The sequence below is a fragment of the Anthonomus grandis genome, chromosome 17 (genome assembly GCF_022605725.1).
Source record: "Anthonomus grandis grandis chromosome 17, icAntGran1.3, whole genome shotgun sequence".
Classification (NCBI taxonomy): Eukaryota; Metazoa; Arthropoda; class Insecta; order Coleoptera; family Curculionidae; genus Anthonomus; species Anthonomus grandis.
This window is the reverse complement of record NC_065562.1, coordinates 7,897,988-7,912,631: the sequence shown is the minus strand read 5'-3', so window position 1 is coordinate 7,912,631 and position 14,644 is coordinate 7,897,988. Positions and strand designations below refer to the sequence as shown.

The 14,644-nt window shown below is 33.2% G+C and overlaps 1 protein-coding gene across 1 annotated transcript in view; it reads right to left on the bottom strand.

Moving 5' to 3' along the window:
* The window catches only part of LOC126746611 (rho GTPase-activating protein 100F), a 358,577-nt gene that overhangs the window by 280,999 nt on the left and 62,934 nt on the right, over positions 1-14,644 (bottom strand). The window contains 1 exon segment of the mRNA XM_050454928.1: positions 5,088-5,205. Coding sequence (XP_050310885.1) covers positions 5,088-5,171 — 84 coding nt within the window. The 5' untranslated portion in view covers positions 5,172-5,205.

The following is a 14,644-nucleotide window of genomic DNA, read 5'->3' as shown; positions in this document are numbered from 1 at the left end:
CGGTTAACCCCTTCGCAGGCCTTGAACCTTGTCTCGGTCTCAGTAAAAAACAAATCTCCCAGGAACTTAATAATTGGGCCTGGGAAAAACAAGGAAGAATTCGAGGACAGAAGGATGGAGATAGGCCAAGGTGACTACAAAGACCCCACAGAGTATCAAGGACTTGGTGGGAATTCTGACTGGGTATAACTGCCTAAACAGGCATCTACATCTTCTTGGTATAAGAGAAAGCCCGCTCTGTCCGAATTGCGGTATAGGGGAAGAGACTTCATACCACATACTAGGTATCTGTGATAGGTGGAGTCGCCTGAGAAGGAAAACTTTCGGAACAACGACACTCCAATGAAAGTTCTTAAAGATCTGGACTGGGACAACGTGCAAACCTTTATTAAAAGGACGGGCCTACTCAGTGAAGCGCGTTTGAAATGGAGGCGTAGGGGTGGGTGATTCTGGGGTTGGAGAAATGCTATTAAATAGTATTATCATAAAAATTTTATGCATTAAATGCCTTTTAATTCCTTCTTTAATTAAGTTCTTCTCAATATTAATTTGTTCGTTTTGTACCCCAATATAGTTTGTCCCGTGATCAGAAAATATTTCTGAAAAACACTTCTTGCAAAGAATCTACGTAGGCAAGCTAAGAACGCAATGGTAGATAAATCACTAACCAGTTCAAGAGGTACAGCTCGAGTTGATCAACATACAAAGAGGTACACTCACCCTTTTACCGTTTTGTAATGTCTAGTGAGCCTATCCTTGACTCTAGTTAGCTTTATACGGTGGAAAGATAAGTCGCCCATTATATGACGAATAGTAGAAGCATCAAAACGAAAGTATTTTACGCATGACCTCACTACTCTTCTGACGAGAGTTCGACCCGATATTGGTCAATATCTTCTTCTTATGGAGGCAAAATACATTTGAGGTCCTGCATGTAGCAGTCTAAGGTTCTCATGCTCAGCAATTAAGTAAGTTAGCTTATGTTTTGGTGATAAAACAGCCTTTTTTTTATCGTATGGGAAATCAATGTGTCTTAGCCTCCCAGCTACCCTTAATAAATAATTTTCAATAGTAGCTGCATCTGAAGATACAGTACAATTAATTGGACTTCATCTCCTTTCAGGCAGATTATCAAATTAACGTTAGCCTTTGGCCATTCGGTTTCTACAAGTCACTACTAAGAAGATAACCTAAACTAACGCCCCGAGAAAGCACATCACCTCGGTTTTCTTCCGCTTTCACAAAATTCCAATTTTCTACTTCTGTTACTTCATGAATTTGGGCTTACTATTATTAAATCACTATTATTGTATCATTCCAAAAGGTATATTTTATCTAATGATAAATCAAATGCTTGTACCATCCTTTTTGACAATTCCGCCAGAAGAAGAGCCGCGGATAGCTCAAGCCTAAGAATAGTTTTGATTTTGAGTGGAGCCACTCGAGTTTTCGCATATAATAAGTTAATACAGATGTTACCAAAATTATTAGAAGAACTTAGGAAAATACAAGCACCATATGCTTGCTCATTGGCATTAGTAAAACATATTCATGATAGTATATTTCGTTTAGTTAAATTATTATTAGAGGATATTTTTATAGAATACCTTAAAATATCATCATGGGCTCCCAATATAAAACAAGTATTTTAAGCTGGGAATTTTCCCTAAAGTAAACATTACTACTTAAATTAACAATATTTTCAAAACTTTGGGGTCATTACAGTGAAATTTTGAAAAAATGTCGGAGCCATATCCCTAAGAGCTTTGGTTACATTTTCTTTAATATTTTTAACTTCCTCAACAGTACCACTGTCGCTACACAGATCATCCACGTAAAAATCCTTTGGTATTATGTTACTTGTGAGAGGATTAATTTGGGCTAGTTCTAAGGGAATTTATTTCAAGCATCTATTAGCTAAATATGCAGCAAGACCGGTAACATATGTAAGTGTATTTAATAGGTACGGCTGAATTTTACAGGAAGGATTAGACCACCATAGAATTACTTGCAAAGGGCGGTAATCACTAATACTTGCCCGTATATCTTTTCTATATCAGGGATGAGTAGTATATTATGCTTTCTTGAGCGCAATAAAATTGAGAAAAGATTATCCTGCACAGTGGGCCCGATCAATAAAATGTAATTTAAAGTGTAAACACTGTCTGATTTAGAAGATTTGTCAAGTACAAATTGTTGTTTTGTAGTGGTACTTGCATTATTTCACACACTAAGTGGTGAAAAGAATATAGTTTCACCTTCAAGGGCCTCGAAACTAGTTTTGGCCATGTGATTTAAAGATTCATTTTCCTCTATGAATTTAGGGTTTTTCCAAATTTAACAAACTATTAGTAGCAATCTCTCCTAGCATTGATATGGGACGTTAATTGGCAAGAAGACTACAAATCGTCCATTTTGATCTCGCATAGTTGTACATTTAAAATTATCCTCACACCTTTTATCATTTGCTAATAAAGAAATGTCAATATATTTTTTTTTAATTTCCCAAAAAAGGGTTCAATTCTCTTCTAATATTTTACTTACGCTTAAATTATATGAAATGTTACGCATTTCGTTATTTAAAATATTACTGGAAACAACCCACCCAAGTTGTGCCTTTTGAATAATTGGCAAATCTTTACCCAGTTTAATTTGACCTACTAATAATATTGAAAGAAGTCGTCCATTTTCTCAAAGAGACCCTAGATTCAATAATCTAAAGGGACTACACAAAGTCTCGAGCTCCAAAGTATTGATTAATTCTAACAGTAGGTTACAGTGGTTTCACTATACTACTGAAACCAAGTCGGCCTTTGCTACACATTTATTGTCCTCGGGCCACAATTTTACTATTCCTGATAATGTATCAGTCGTACATAAATGCCAAAAAAGCAGAAAACTGGACCTTCTGGAAAAATTAGAAATCACCAAAGGCAAGAAAAGCCTAATCCTAGACTGTGTTAACGACTTTTTTAATTTTGAACCCGGGCTCATTTTTAACTATATTGCCTGACATACTCCACTTCTACTAGAGATATCTCTAAGGACCTGGTAGCGCAGTGGTTTACATTGCTTAACTGACATGTTTTTTGAGACTAGCAGTAGGTTCGAATCTCACTTAGGACAATAATTGTATATTTTTTATTTCATCAATTTTAATTTAGTTGTTTTGGTTTTTTACATACTTGTGGCGTATCACATTCCTAAGAATTTATTTTATTCAGTTTGTGTGTATAATGTGACCGTAAAGCATGTACTGTTTGTAGTCGATTTTTAAGGTATCAATTTTATCTAACTTTAAGGTTGTTATTGTATTTAGTTTCTTTGTTTTTAATTTTTAGGTCTGCAGATGCTCTTAATATGAGCGAAACGCGTGTAACCTAAAAGAAATAATAAATACTTTTAAGACCAAGACTTTGTGTAGTTCCCTTTAGACCGCTCATAATAGATCCCAAAATTTATAGCAACCTAAATTATTAATAGAACTTGGTTCACAAAAACCTGGATCAGCAAGAATTAACTTAGGAGGAATTTTTAAATGATTAACTTAACATCTATAGGTATATATGAAATTTTATTAGTTATTTTCATATAACTAAACATTTTAATTTACACTGGAAGGAACTTTGCCTTGTTTGAATAGTTACCGCTGTTCGTTTTAAAATTTTAGAAGTATTGAACAGTATTGAATAGTATAAAGAAACTTGAACACTGGAAAGTCCCAGTCTTATAGAGAAGCAATGTATTAACATTATACATTGCTTCCCTATAAGACTCCTTACATTAGCTGTTTCAGATCAGACTCTGCCATACCATCAGTCAGCAGAAATAAGTTGTGATTATTTAGTCTTTTAACTTAAAGCAAATTACTAACTTAAGGCATATTCTTTACCAATGTCCTATTAGAACTCAGACGATGCAGAATATATGCATTTGAATTGACTACTGATATATATGATGACACTTATATGATTTATTACTTCGATTCAGAATTTAACCTCACTTTTTACTAAACTCATTAAAAATACCAATTTTATATTTCCAATGCTCGTCAGTACCTTATGGAAGGCACTACCGGGCTCTTCCCAGAATGACGTATAACGTCAAAAAAAACGTCAAAATATGGTTTTTTAATTATGTAGTCACCAAAAGGCCGTTTTTGTGACGATAAAATTGAATGACAATAAAAAAGAGGACTTACATTCATGTTTCTAGAATGTCAATTCTGACGTATAAAAGAAGGTCACTGGTATCAAATGAGTTTTATGGTTATCAAATGATTCACTCATTAACACATAAGTCAAAACCATATTTACATTTCTAAGTATACTAAGTATAGAATCGACTTGCCTTTTACCGGCATGACGTTTGGTGTTGCCAAATTAGATATTTTGTAGCTAGATTCAGTGTATTTAATTTTGATTTAGGATAGTGTGGCGTGTAGTAAAATAATAAAAATATTATTAAGCCCTTGACAGAAAATAATAAATAAATTTATGGACAGAATAAATCATTCCTGCTAAAAAAATTACTAATTAGTAATTAAACTCGCCGATGTCGATCATCGTTGTTATCATCACGACCAACACGTGCTCTTCCGTTTGTGGATGGCGTTTATGATGGTGTCAGCGTCATTGGTGCAGTTTTGCGTTTTGATGCAAATCTGTTTTTTGTGATGTTTATTGCATACACTAATTTCTTTAGCAGGGCCCAATCGTAACCTTAATTTGATATTGGCTTATACATTTTATTAAGTTTAATCAAATTACGAGACAGTTTTACTACAATATTAAAATAATACGTTAGTTGAAATAGACGTCAGTAATAGACGTCCCAATTACGTTACCAAACTCATGTTATTTTGGTGGGACACGTGATTTTTACGTCGTCATGTAAAATCGTCATTATAGTCTTTTGCTGAACTTTTTGTCACGGTTTTGGGACGTCAGTTGATTACCTGGGTTTTCTATGGATTTTTACAGTCGCTTGTCGTAGGACTTCAGAATCAAAAATAGTAGTTTAGTTAGATTAATGCATAATAAATCTTTCAAAATGTATTTTTTAAAGATACTTAGAGTTTAGCTTACCTTTCTGCGGCCACAGCAGAGCATGTTGCGCGTGCGTGACCGACCGGACGAGAGTTTTGAGCGCGCAAGTTTCCGCCACTGCATACCAGACTAACTCCCAGGTAATCTGGTCGAGGAACTAAAATTAAAAAGATAAAATCAATGATATTAAAAAAAAACGAATAATTAAACAGTTTAAATATATATTGTCAATAAAATATTAGCCGAATTCCAACATCAATTTTAATTTTTTATGCTTATTTTAGTAAATTAGTTTTAACATGTATGTGTTTTATATTTTTTACTTAAATGAAATTAGTCAACCCCTGTATTCTAAAGGTTACAAGTATATATATATTTACCACTCTATTCTTTGGATCTTTTCCAATTCCATTAAAAATGAAGCGATATTCGCGTTTTACAAGCTTTCTGAACTTTTCCTTATTTACTTTATTTAAATTTCTGATTTCTTTTCTTTTCGAAAACATCTTTCTCTTTTATTTTAGTTTCTATATTGACCTATTTATATTGGTGTATCTATGGATGAATGTACGCAATTTTCGCAAAGACGTGTTGTCTGTCACGCTTTTGGATATCGCATATATTATGTCTGTTAGATTCAGAGTTATGGCGGCTTTGGGACAATAAAGAAAAGTGTTCTAATCAATGACTACTTTTTAATGGTGCTAATTGATAAATAATGTAACACATATTTAAAATACTAATTACTTTTTTAAAAATACGCAGAGGAAGAAGGAGTTTCTCTGCTTAGGAGTTCTATATGAAATAAGGAATCCAGATTTTCCTAAAAATCTAGTACATCGGTGATTTTAAGTGGAACATCGCTATCACTTAACAGAAAAAGATGCCAATGGGCAGTGAAGGGAGTTATCTCTTTCCAACTTCGACAATAGCGCTTACACTCGGAAGGTAGTATTGCAGACTATGACACAAAGAGGCATAAATACTTAGTGCGATGACGTCAGTTTTACAATACGAGCCCAGAATATTTTCATTGGTCCAGAGCAGGCTTCAGGTATGGCTTACACTATAAAAAAGCTTTAATCTCTACTAGAATAATGGCCATTTATGAACTCACATAGATCAAAACCTTCGTTACCCACAATGCAGGGTATGGCGAAATTAATTATAAACATATTTTTAAACTACTTTTCAGTTATTACTACATAATACAGATATTTACAGCATACTTTATTTACAAATGTGTTACATTGGGACACTCTCTTTCTTCTAATCAGATCTACGTAAATGTCTTCCAAATTGTTACACTGGATATTGATTTTGAATTATCTGAATTAGATGTAAGTAAGAGTCTTAGGTTATCATTAATAAAAACATCTTTTTTATAAAGGGTGTTTTTTTTTAGAGGCGGAGAACTTTAAATTAAAATTAACATAAAATATTTTATTGATATGAACGAATTTGCTTTTATATGAAAGAATTTTTATTGGCATTAATATTTAAAAATGATTTCGGGCATGTGACCCCCAAGGCTGGCGCGTACGTGGCGTAATCTAGAGGTCCAATTTTCACACACTCTTTCCAGTACTGCAGGCTGTATTTCGGCAATTACTAGCTGCAGTAGCTATTCATACTTAACCACTGAAGCACCATAGATGGCTTATTTACTAATACACTATCAACAAAAGAAAATTAAGATTTATACTTAAAAGAGATAAAACAAAAATACATTGTGTTTGGCTAGCAAAATTAAGGTAATGACCTAAAAGTACCCAAAATATTTAAAAAAAAAACTTTTAAAAAAGTTTTAGACAAAAGATAATATTATCATTTTTAAACAATAATATTAATCATTGTAACACATAAAAAATTTAACAGAATAATAATTTAATAACTGATGCACTCACCTTTCATAATTCCTGGTTTATAATAAAAACTTTAAACGCTTTTTTAAACTTGGTATAAGTTAAAGATCTTAACTTGTCAGGAATCCTATTATATAATTTAATACTATTATATACAAAGCTTCGTTTAAATAAGGCCGTCCGATGACGAGGAATAGTAAATGAACTTGAAATACGTAGGACACGTGAATGTACGAAAGTTCTTAAAACAAATTTATCTTTTAATGAATAAAAAGCATTGGGGCATGTCATTAATTTGTGAAGAAAGTTACCCACATGAAGAGCTCTACGATCTTCCATCCTTAACCATCCCAACTCCTCAATTTTAGCACTAAGACGATTATACTTTCTTAAGCCAAATATAAGTCTAGCAAGTATTTTGAACTTTCTGGATTCTATACTTTGTGTTGATATCCAAGCATGGTCCATAAATAAAATCACAGTAATTAAAATTTGACAACACTAGTGATTCACAAAGATTCTTTCGAAGTTGTTGGCGTAAGATATGTCTGCTAGAATCAATAACAAGCAAGTCAATAACATACCATCTTTTGATTTTGATAAATCAATTTGTCTGAGCACTTTAACTCTGTCAACGTAGGATGTTTATAAGGTTATAACTTCCTTTAAGAATAACCTCTGCGCTGGACCAGATGGGATTCCGGCATTCTTCCTAAAGAAATGTGTTTGTGTTCTTACGAAGCCGATACTGTTCATTTTTAACAAATCTCTAGGTACTGGTTCTTATCCCACTCTCTGGAAGATAAGTTTTCTAAAACCCATTTTTAAATGTGGTAGTAAAAATTAAATTTCCAATTACCGGGCTGTGTGTAACCAATCTGAGTTGCCAAAGCTGCTTGAGTGCCTGGTCAGTCATATGATTGCTTGGAGTTAGGATTAAATCTTTATTTAATCCTGAGCAATTTGGATTTATAAAAGGCAGATCTACTGATGCTGCTATATGCTATAATTTGGTGCTATATGTCAACTACCTCTACCGCTGCTTGGAGAAGGGACTTCAGGTTGACTCATTATATACAGATTTTTCCAAAGCTTTTGATTAGGTTAACCATGGTGTACTCTAGCAGAAGCTTTGGGCTTTAGGTATTGTGGGGCTTCTTCTTCAGTGGATCTCGGGATTCATCAGAGGTAGAACCCAGATTATTAATCTTGGAGGTACATGTTCCACTGAAATTTTGGTGCCATCTGGGGCACCACAGGGCTTTTACTCGGGTCTTTTGTTTTTTTGTTTTGCCTCTTGAAAACTGTCGCGTGCTAATGTTTGCTGATGATGTGAAGCTATTTAGGCTTATTACATCCATTTCTGATGCTGTGCTCCTGCAAAAAGACCTTAATTTGTTCTTTAATTGGTGCCACTTGAATAGAATGTCCCTTAATATCAATAAGTGACATAAGATTACTTTTTCTAAGCAAAGAAACCCTATTGCTTTTCTTTATAAAATAAATAATGTAGCAATTGGTACCAAAATAGAGGTTGCTGCAACTGATTTGTCTTTGTTTACTTTAAGATTACTTTATTGCTCTCTTTTTAGGCTCATCTTGGAGTATGGATCAATTGTGTTTGGTCCCCTTCATATAACTGCTACATTGAGCAGATTTAAAAGACTCAAAATAAATTTTTAAGGGTGGTGGCTTTTAGATGTGGTTAAAGGAGACAGGAGTATTACTACCAGTGGGTCAGTGATAACCTGAACTTATCCACATTAGAGTCGAAGAACATTACTCGACTAATGTTTTATGCATAGGATTTTAAATGGTACTATAGATTGTCCCGAGTTATTGTCTCTTTTTAAATTTGAGGTGCCTTTCAGATTGAACAGACAATGAGAAATATTTTCAGTCCCATTCCGCCATATCAATTATGGTATTAATGAACCAATTACACGAATGGCTCGAAGTGCTAATGGCCTGTCAAGACGGATAAGCTTTTTGACTCTAGGATTACATCTTTTAAGGGGCAGTTAAAGAATATTATTTCATAGAGTCTTTAATCAATTAAGTCATCTACACAACTTTCATTGATTTATAGAATATTTTGTATCTGAATATATATGTTTGTATGGGTATGCTATGTAACACTTTTGTAAATGAATTCCGTAAATAAATAAATAAATTGGCATAACAAGGGAGTGAATTGATACAGTGAAGAGAAATAACTCTGACGCAGCGTTATCTCTCTTCACTGCACAAACGAATCGTCAGCACCAAGCGCACACTCTGACGCAGACATGAAAAGGGTATGAATACTTGCAAGTCGATAAAACTATCAACCGCACACGTTTGTTTTAGTCTCAGGAAGTCAAAGAAGCCGAGAGTCAAGGCTTCACAAGCCCAGAATAATCTGATTGATCTAGAATTAACTTTAGGCATTTGGTACAATATAGCAAAGCCTATAATCTCTATCAGAATAATGGTCGTTTATAAACTCTTTTTTTGCCATTTCCCGGGTCCAGTACTGGTATGGGCATTATAAATATTTTTGCGTAGAGCTTCTCTATAGCTTACTTTATTCAAACATATGATTTACCGGGTAAACCATTGCATTTTGCTTGAACATTGCATCCCAGTACTAAATACTGCATAAGGGCAACAGCCAGTAGTAGGATGAATTATGCCTTAATTAATATTCAAAATAAAAAAGAGGTTAACTTGACTCTAAATGGAGTGATAGGTATATACTCTAGGCTACGGCTGGCAATATATGTTATGTATAGGGCTTTGGAGAAAATGCAGACTGCAGATTACCTATGGAGGACGATGAAATGTGAAAAAGTGAGAAAACTCTGAAAAAAATTATACACGCCATACTTGGTACAAGAACTTTATTAGAAACTTTTCCCCAGTCAGTTTATTAAAAGATATCGGATCTGCTGAAAAAAATCTAAAAAACTATTATGGGATTTCAGCACCCAAGACTAATATCGGACCAAAAACCGTTCGCTGTGGAATACCAATCTCCACCAAATCATATAAACTTATATATTAATTTATTTCAATACTTTTACATCTTGCATCAATATAATCTTTGTAGAGATTATCAGGAATTCTTCTTATTCTTTATTATTATACTTCTGCAAGCAAAATCTAGTGTTTTTTAACGTACACACCAATAAGATCACCTAATTTTATTGTTAAAACAAGTAATTACCTGGTTTTAAAAGTGGAAGACTTGGTATAGTAGTAAAGCCTACTTTTCAGACTTCCATTGCCTTAAGCTTAAATTTAGCATGGCGTTTCGTCTTATATGTTAAATGATGACTGAACCTCAGGTCCTTCTTCTCATCAGAAAAGCTGCTACGCCTTCAAAAAATCAGAGAGAGTCATAGCAATTATTATTCTGGTGCCAGGTTCTCCAGCCAGGAATTTTTTAAATGACTTGACGCGAACAGAGGATCAAGCACCCTCTGAAATACTGGACAATGGCAAGCTTAGTATTTTCTCTCTAAATATTCAGTCTTTAAGACATAAAACTAATGATTTATTTCTTTTACTAGAAGAGCTTCATTTTCCAGAAATCGTTGCCATAACTGAACATTGGTTGCATGTTGGTGAGCCTGTGATACCAAGAAAGGATAATTACACTACAGTTGCCAGATTTGATAGAACAAATCTAACTCATGGAGGTACTGTGATATTATCTACTAGTAACGACTTTTCAATGGTAACCAAGTTCGATAATTTAGTTTCTGAAAAAATATTTGAATTTTCCATTGTCTACAATAATAATTTTGATCTTTACGTTGTTTGTATTTACAGAACACCTGATGCTGACGTAAATGTTTTTTTTCCAAAAATGACTAAGCTTGCTTGAGTCTCTGCCGTTAAAAAGCAAACTCATTTTATGTGGCGACCTAAACATTGATTTTTCCAGTGTGTGTGCTGCTCAAGAATCTCTCCAGTTCATTTTCGACTCTTTTGGCTTAATCATGCACATTAAATCACCTACCAGAGTAACTAAAACCAGCTCTAGTACAATAGATTATGTCGTATCTTCCTTTGAGCCAGATTTCGTCGATTGTACTGTCTTAAGCCCAGGTTTCTCAGACCATGAAGCAATGTTAACAAAGTTTTCCATAACTAAATCTAAAAATAAAAATGTTCCACGCAAATTAGGCCGTATTTTCTCGGATAAAATTTTTTTACATTTAGGCACCTTTGTCAATCAACTGACTGGAATATTCTCTCTGACGACGTTGATATTTGTAAAAACTCTATCTAGTCTTTCTCACAAGTCCTTTCCTTTGAGACCTCTTAAAAAGAAGCAACGTAACCCCTGGTCTACCCAAGGCTTGCGTACATCTGCTAAGAACATGCGCTTATTATCTCATCTTAAGAAATTTTCAGACAGCGCTTTTTTTTATGAGTACGTAAGACTTTACAAAAAGATTTATCAGAGAACTTTAAAAGCCGCCAAGGATATTTATTATAATAGGAGACTGGCTAAATCTAAAAATGTGGCTAAGGAAACATACTCGATTGTTAATGCTTTGAGCCTACTTTGTCGAATACTATCTCCACTTCATCTGAGAACCTTAATGATTATTTTGTAAATGTGACAAATAATTTAATGAGTACCCTAATTCCTTCCCATGATCCACTTTCATATCTTCCCATTGCAAATGAGAATTTCCACAGCTTCTTCTTTACGCCCGTAGTGTTACCAGAGCTTTGCAGTTCAATTAGGGAAATCAAAAACAAAGGCTCTTCTGGAATTGATGGACTTACTCTCAAAATATTTTCAAATCTGCCCGAATGTACATTATGTCATCTTATTACTCTAATTAATCAGTCTTTTCAAAAAGGTGTTTTTCCTAACTGCCTTAAGTTGGCGATAATAATTCCACTACATAAAGGAGGAGACAAAGATAAGTCTTCCAACTATCGCCCTATCGCTCTTCTTCCCACACTTTCAAAAATTATTGAAAGATTGGTTAAAAAAAGACTTTAATCATTTTTGCTAAAATATAAAATACTTACTTCCCATCAATTTGGATTTTTAAATAACAAATGCACAAATGATGCTATGTTTTCTCTTTTTAATAATGTATACTCTAGCTTAAACAACCAACACCCTACAGCAACAATTTTCTGTGATTTTTCTAAAGCCTTTGATTGTGTTAATCATGACATCTTATTAAAAAAGTTGCAATATTACGGGTTCAGAGGAGCGCCTTTTGAATGGTTTAAGTCGTATCTCAGTAACAGAAGTCAAGCTGTGAGAATTGATTCGACTATGTCTTCTTGCAAGCCAATACAAAGTGGAGTGCCTCAAGGTTCCGCACTTGGCCCTATTTTGTTTCTTATCTTCATCAATGACATTGCTAATCTAAATATTAACGGTAAAGTCTGTCTATTTGCTGATGATACTAGTTTTACCTAGAGTAATCCGGATATTTCTACACTTCATAGAACCGTATCAAGTGATTTAACTACTATTAAATTATGGTGCGACTCTAATCTCCTTTGTCTCAACATTTCCAAAACTAAAATGTTGTTCTATAAAAATACCTTGCAATCTTTTATACTTGGTAATGCAACAATTGACGAAGTTGATTCTGTAAAGTTTTTAGGGCTAACTGTTGACAACTCGTTAAAATGGGACACACATATTGACTTTTTATCAAGAAAATTAAGTTCCGCTTGTTTTGCGTTAAGATCAATTTCTAAGGAGCTTAGCCTGTCTACTTCTAGAACAGTTTATTTTGCCCTTTTTGAATCGCACCTTCGATACGCCCTTCCATTCTGGGGTACATGTAGTGTAACTCAATTTGACCGTATTTTTAGACTACAAAAGAGAGCTTTACGTTATACACTGAGACTTAAATACAGAAGTCATTGCCAGCATTTCTTCAAAAAATTAAAAGCATTCTTACTAGAGAGAGCTTTTTACACAGTTAACGATTTTTTTTTTTTGTAATCATTGATTTGAAATTTCGCACTAGCTGATTATGTATTTTTACTATCTGTACATGTTTAGGTATACTGCTTTTTATAGCTATTTTAGGATTTTTTATAATTTTTTACTTTTTTAAACATTTTTTACATTTTTTTTTAACGTAGAGAGATTTTTTAATGATCTTTTTTTTTGACATTGTATACATTAAATTGTATATTTTATAATAATATTTTTGACTACTTACAATTTTATAATTGTATTAATCTGTATATATTGTAGATAATCTATTCTATTTATTTATTTATTTTTTTTTAATTTTGTTTTGTTTTTCTTTTTTTTAATTGTGTTTTGTTTGTATTTTTGTGTCTTTTTTGTTTTACAGCTTTGTCTACAAATTGTAACAATTTCTTGACAATAAAGCATTGATTGATTGATTGATTGATTGAACTTTTATTTCGGATAAGAGCGATATAGAGCTAGTAAACAATATTGACCTCAACAGGAAAAAAATTAAAACATTACCAAGGACTTAAAGATAGTAGAACAGATCTCCAAGCAAACTAATGAAGACAAGTATTAGGAAAACAGCAGAAATAATAGGGAAAAGAGCAACTGGAGGATCCTACAGGATATTTAACAAATTCGTACATCAAGAAAGCTTAGGAGAAAATCAGGAGAATTACCAGAAAATACAACAACAAGACTGCCTTCACTTCGAAGAAAGCCATACAAAGTTTAGTATAAAAGATTAAACCAAAATACCTTCAGGATGCCAAAAACTGCGTAAATCAAATCTCCTGTAAATCTGGAGAGTCATACATACGCTTGATCCAATGACCATAACATACATTGTATAGAAGCAAAAATTTTGAGCAAGAAGTAATATTATAAGAAAAGAAGATTTCTGGAAGCAACGCGCAAAATTATTAAAAGTATATTACTTCAGCCAGTCCAACATCTGGAGATCCCACTGCTGTCTAATGCCCTTCACCCGACGACCATGACCTGACGTCACATACTTTTAGTATGTAAGTCTGTAAAATATTTGTTAGTTTACAGTTAATATCAAAAATTAATAATGATCAATAGACTCAACGACTTAAACTCTTATTATAAAATACCAATAGGCATCATTAACTTTTACGTTTATATTTGTGTCGCCATATGCAGCAAAACTGTATAAATATGTATAAAATTTAAATGACTATCAAAAAGGTCACAGATTCTTTGACTATCAAGCGTAGAAATAAAATTTTTAATGGCTTTTATACTTGTTGTTGACAAAAAGGCAAAAATGGCATATTCCAAAAAATGGGAAAACAACGAATCCATTAAAAGCCGTCCCCCTTCTGAAACTCTTTAACATTTAACACAAACAGGCAGAATAGAATATTGATTGAATGCAAATAAACCAACAAATTTCGTGACTGACCCGGGGATCTTTGCCGTCGCTATATTAAATGTGCATGATTTTAAAAGACAGAACTTTTATTGTTTATTTTACCAAAATAGAACTAAAAATTAAGTTCTAACATTTGTCAAAAGTTAAAATACTCCATCACTTTATAAATATAACAGATTGTACCTGAACTCGGTAAAAGGAAACATAGCTTTTTGAATGATATATTACTTCCCTGATACCTTGAACGTATCTTTTTCATAAATTTCAATTAGGGCTTTGCCAGATACGTTACTACATTTATGTCACAAGACTCTTGTCTTAGTCTTATAATATTTGTTTAAAAAAATCAGATAATTTTACTACACTCCAACTG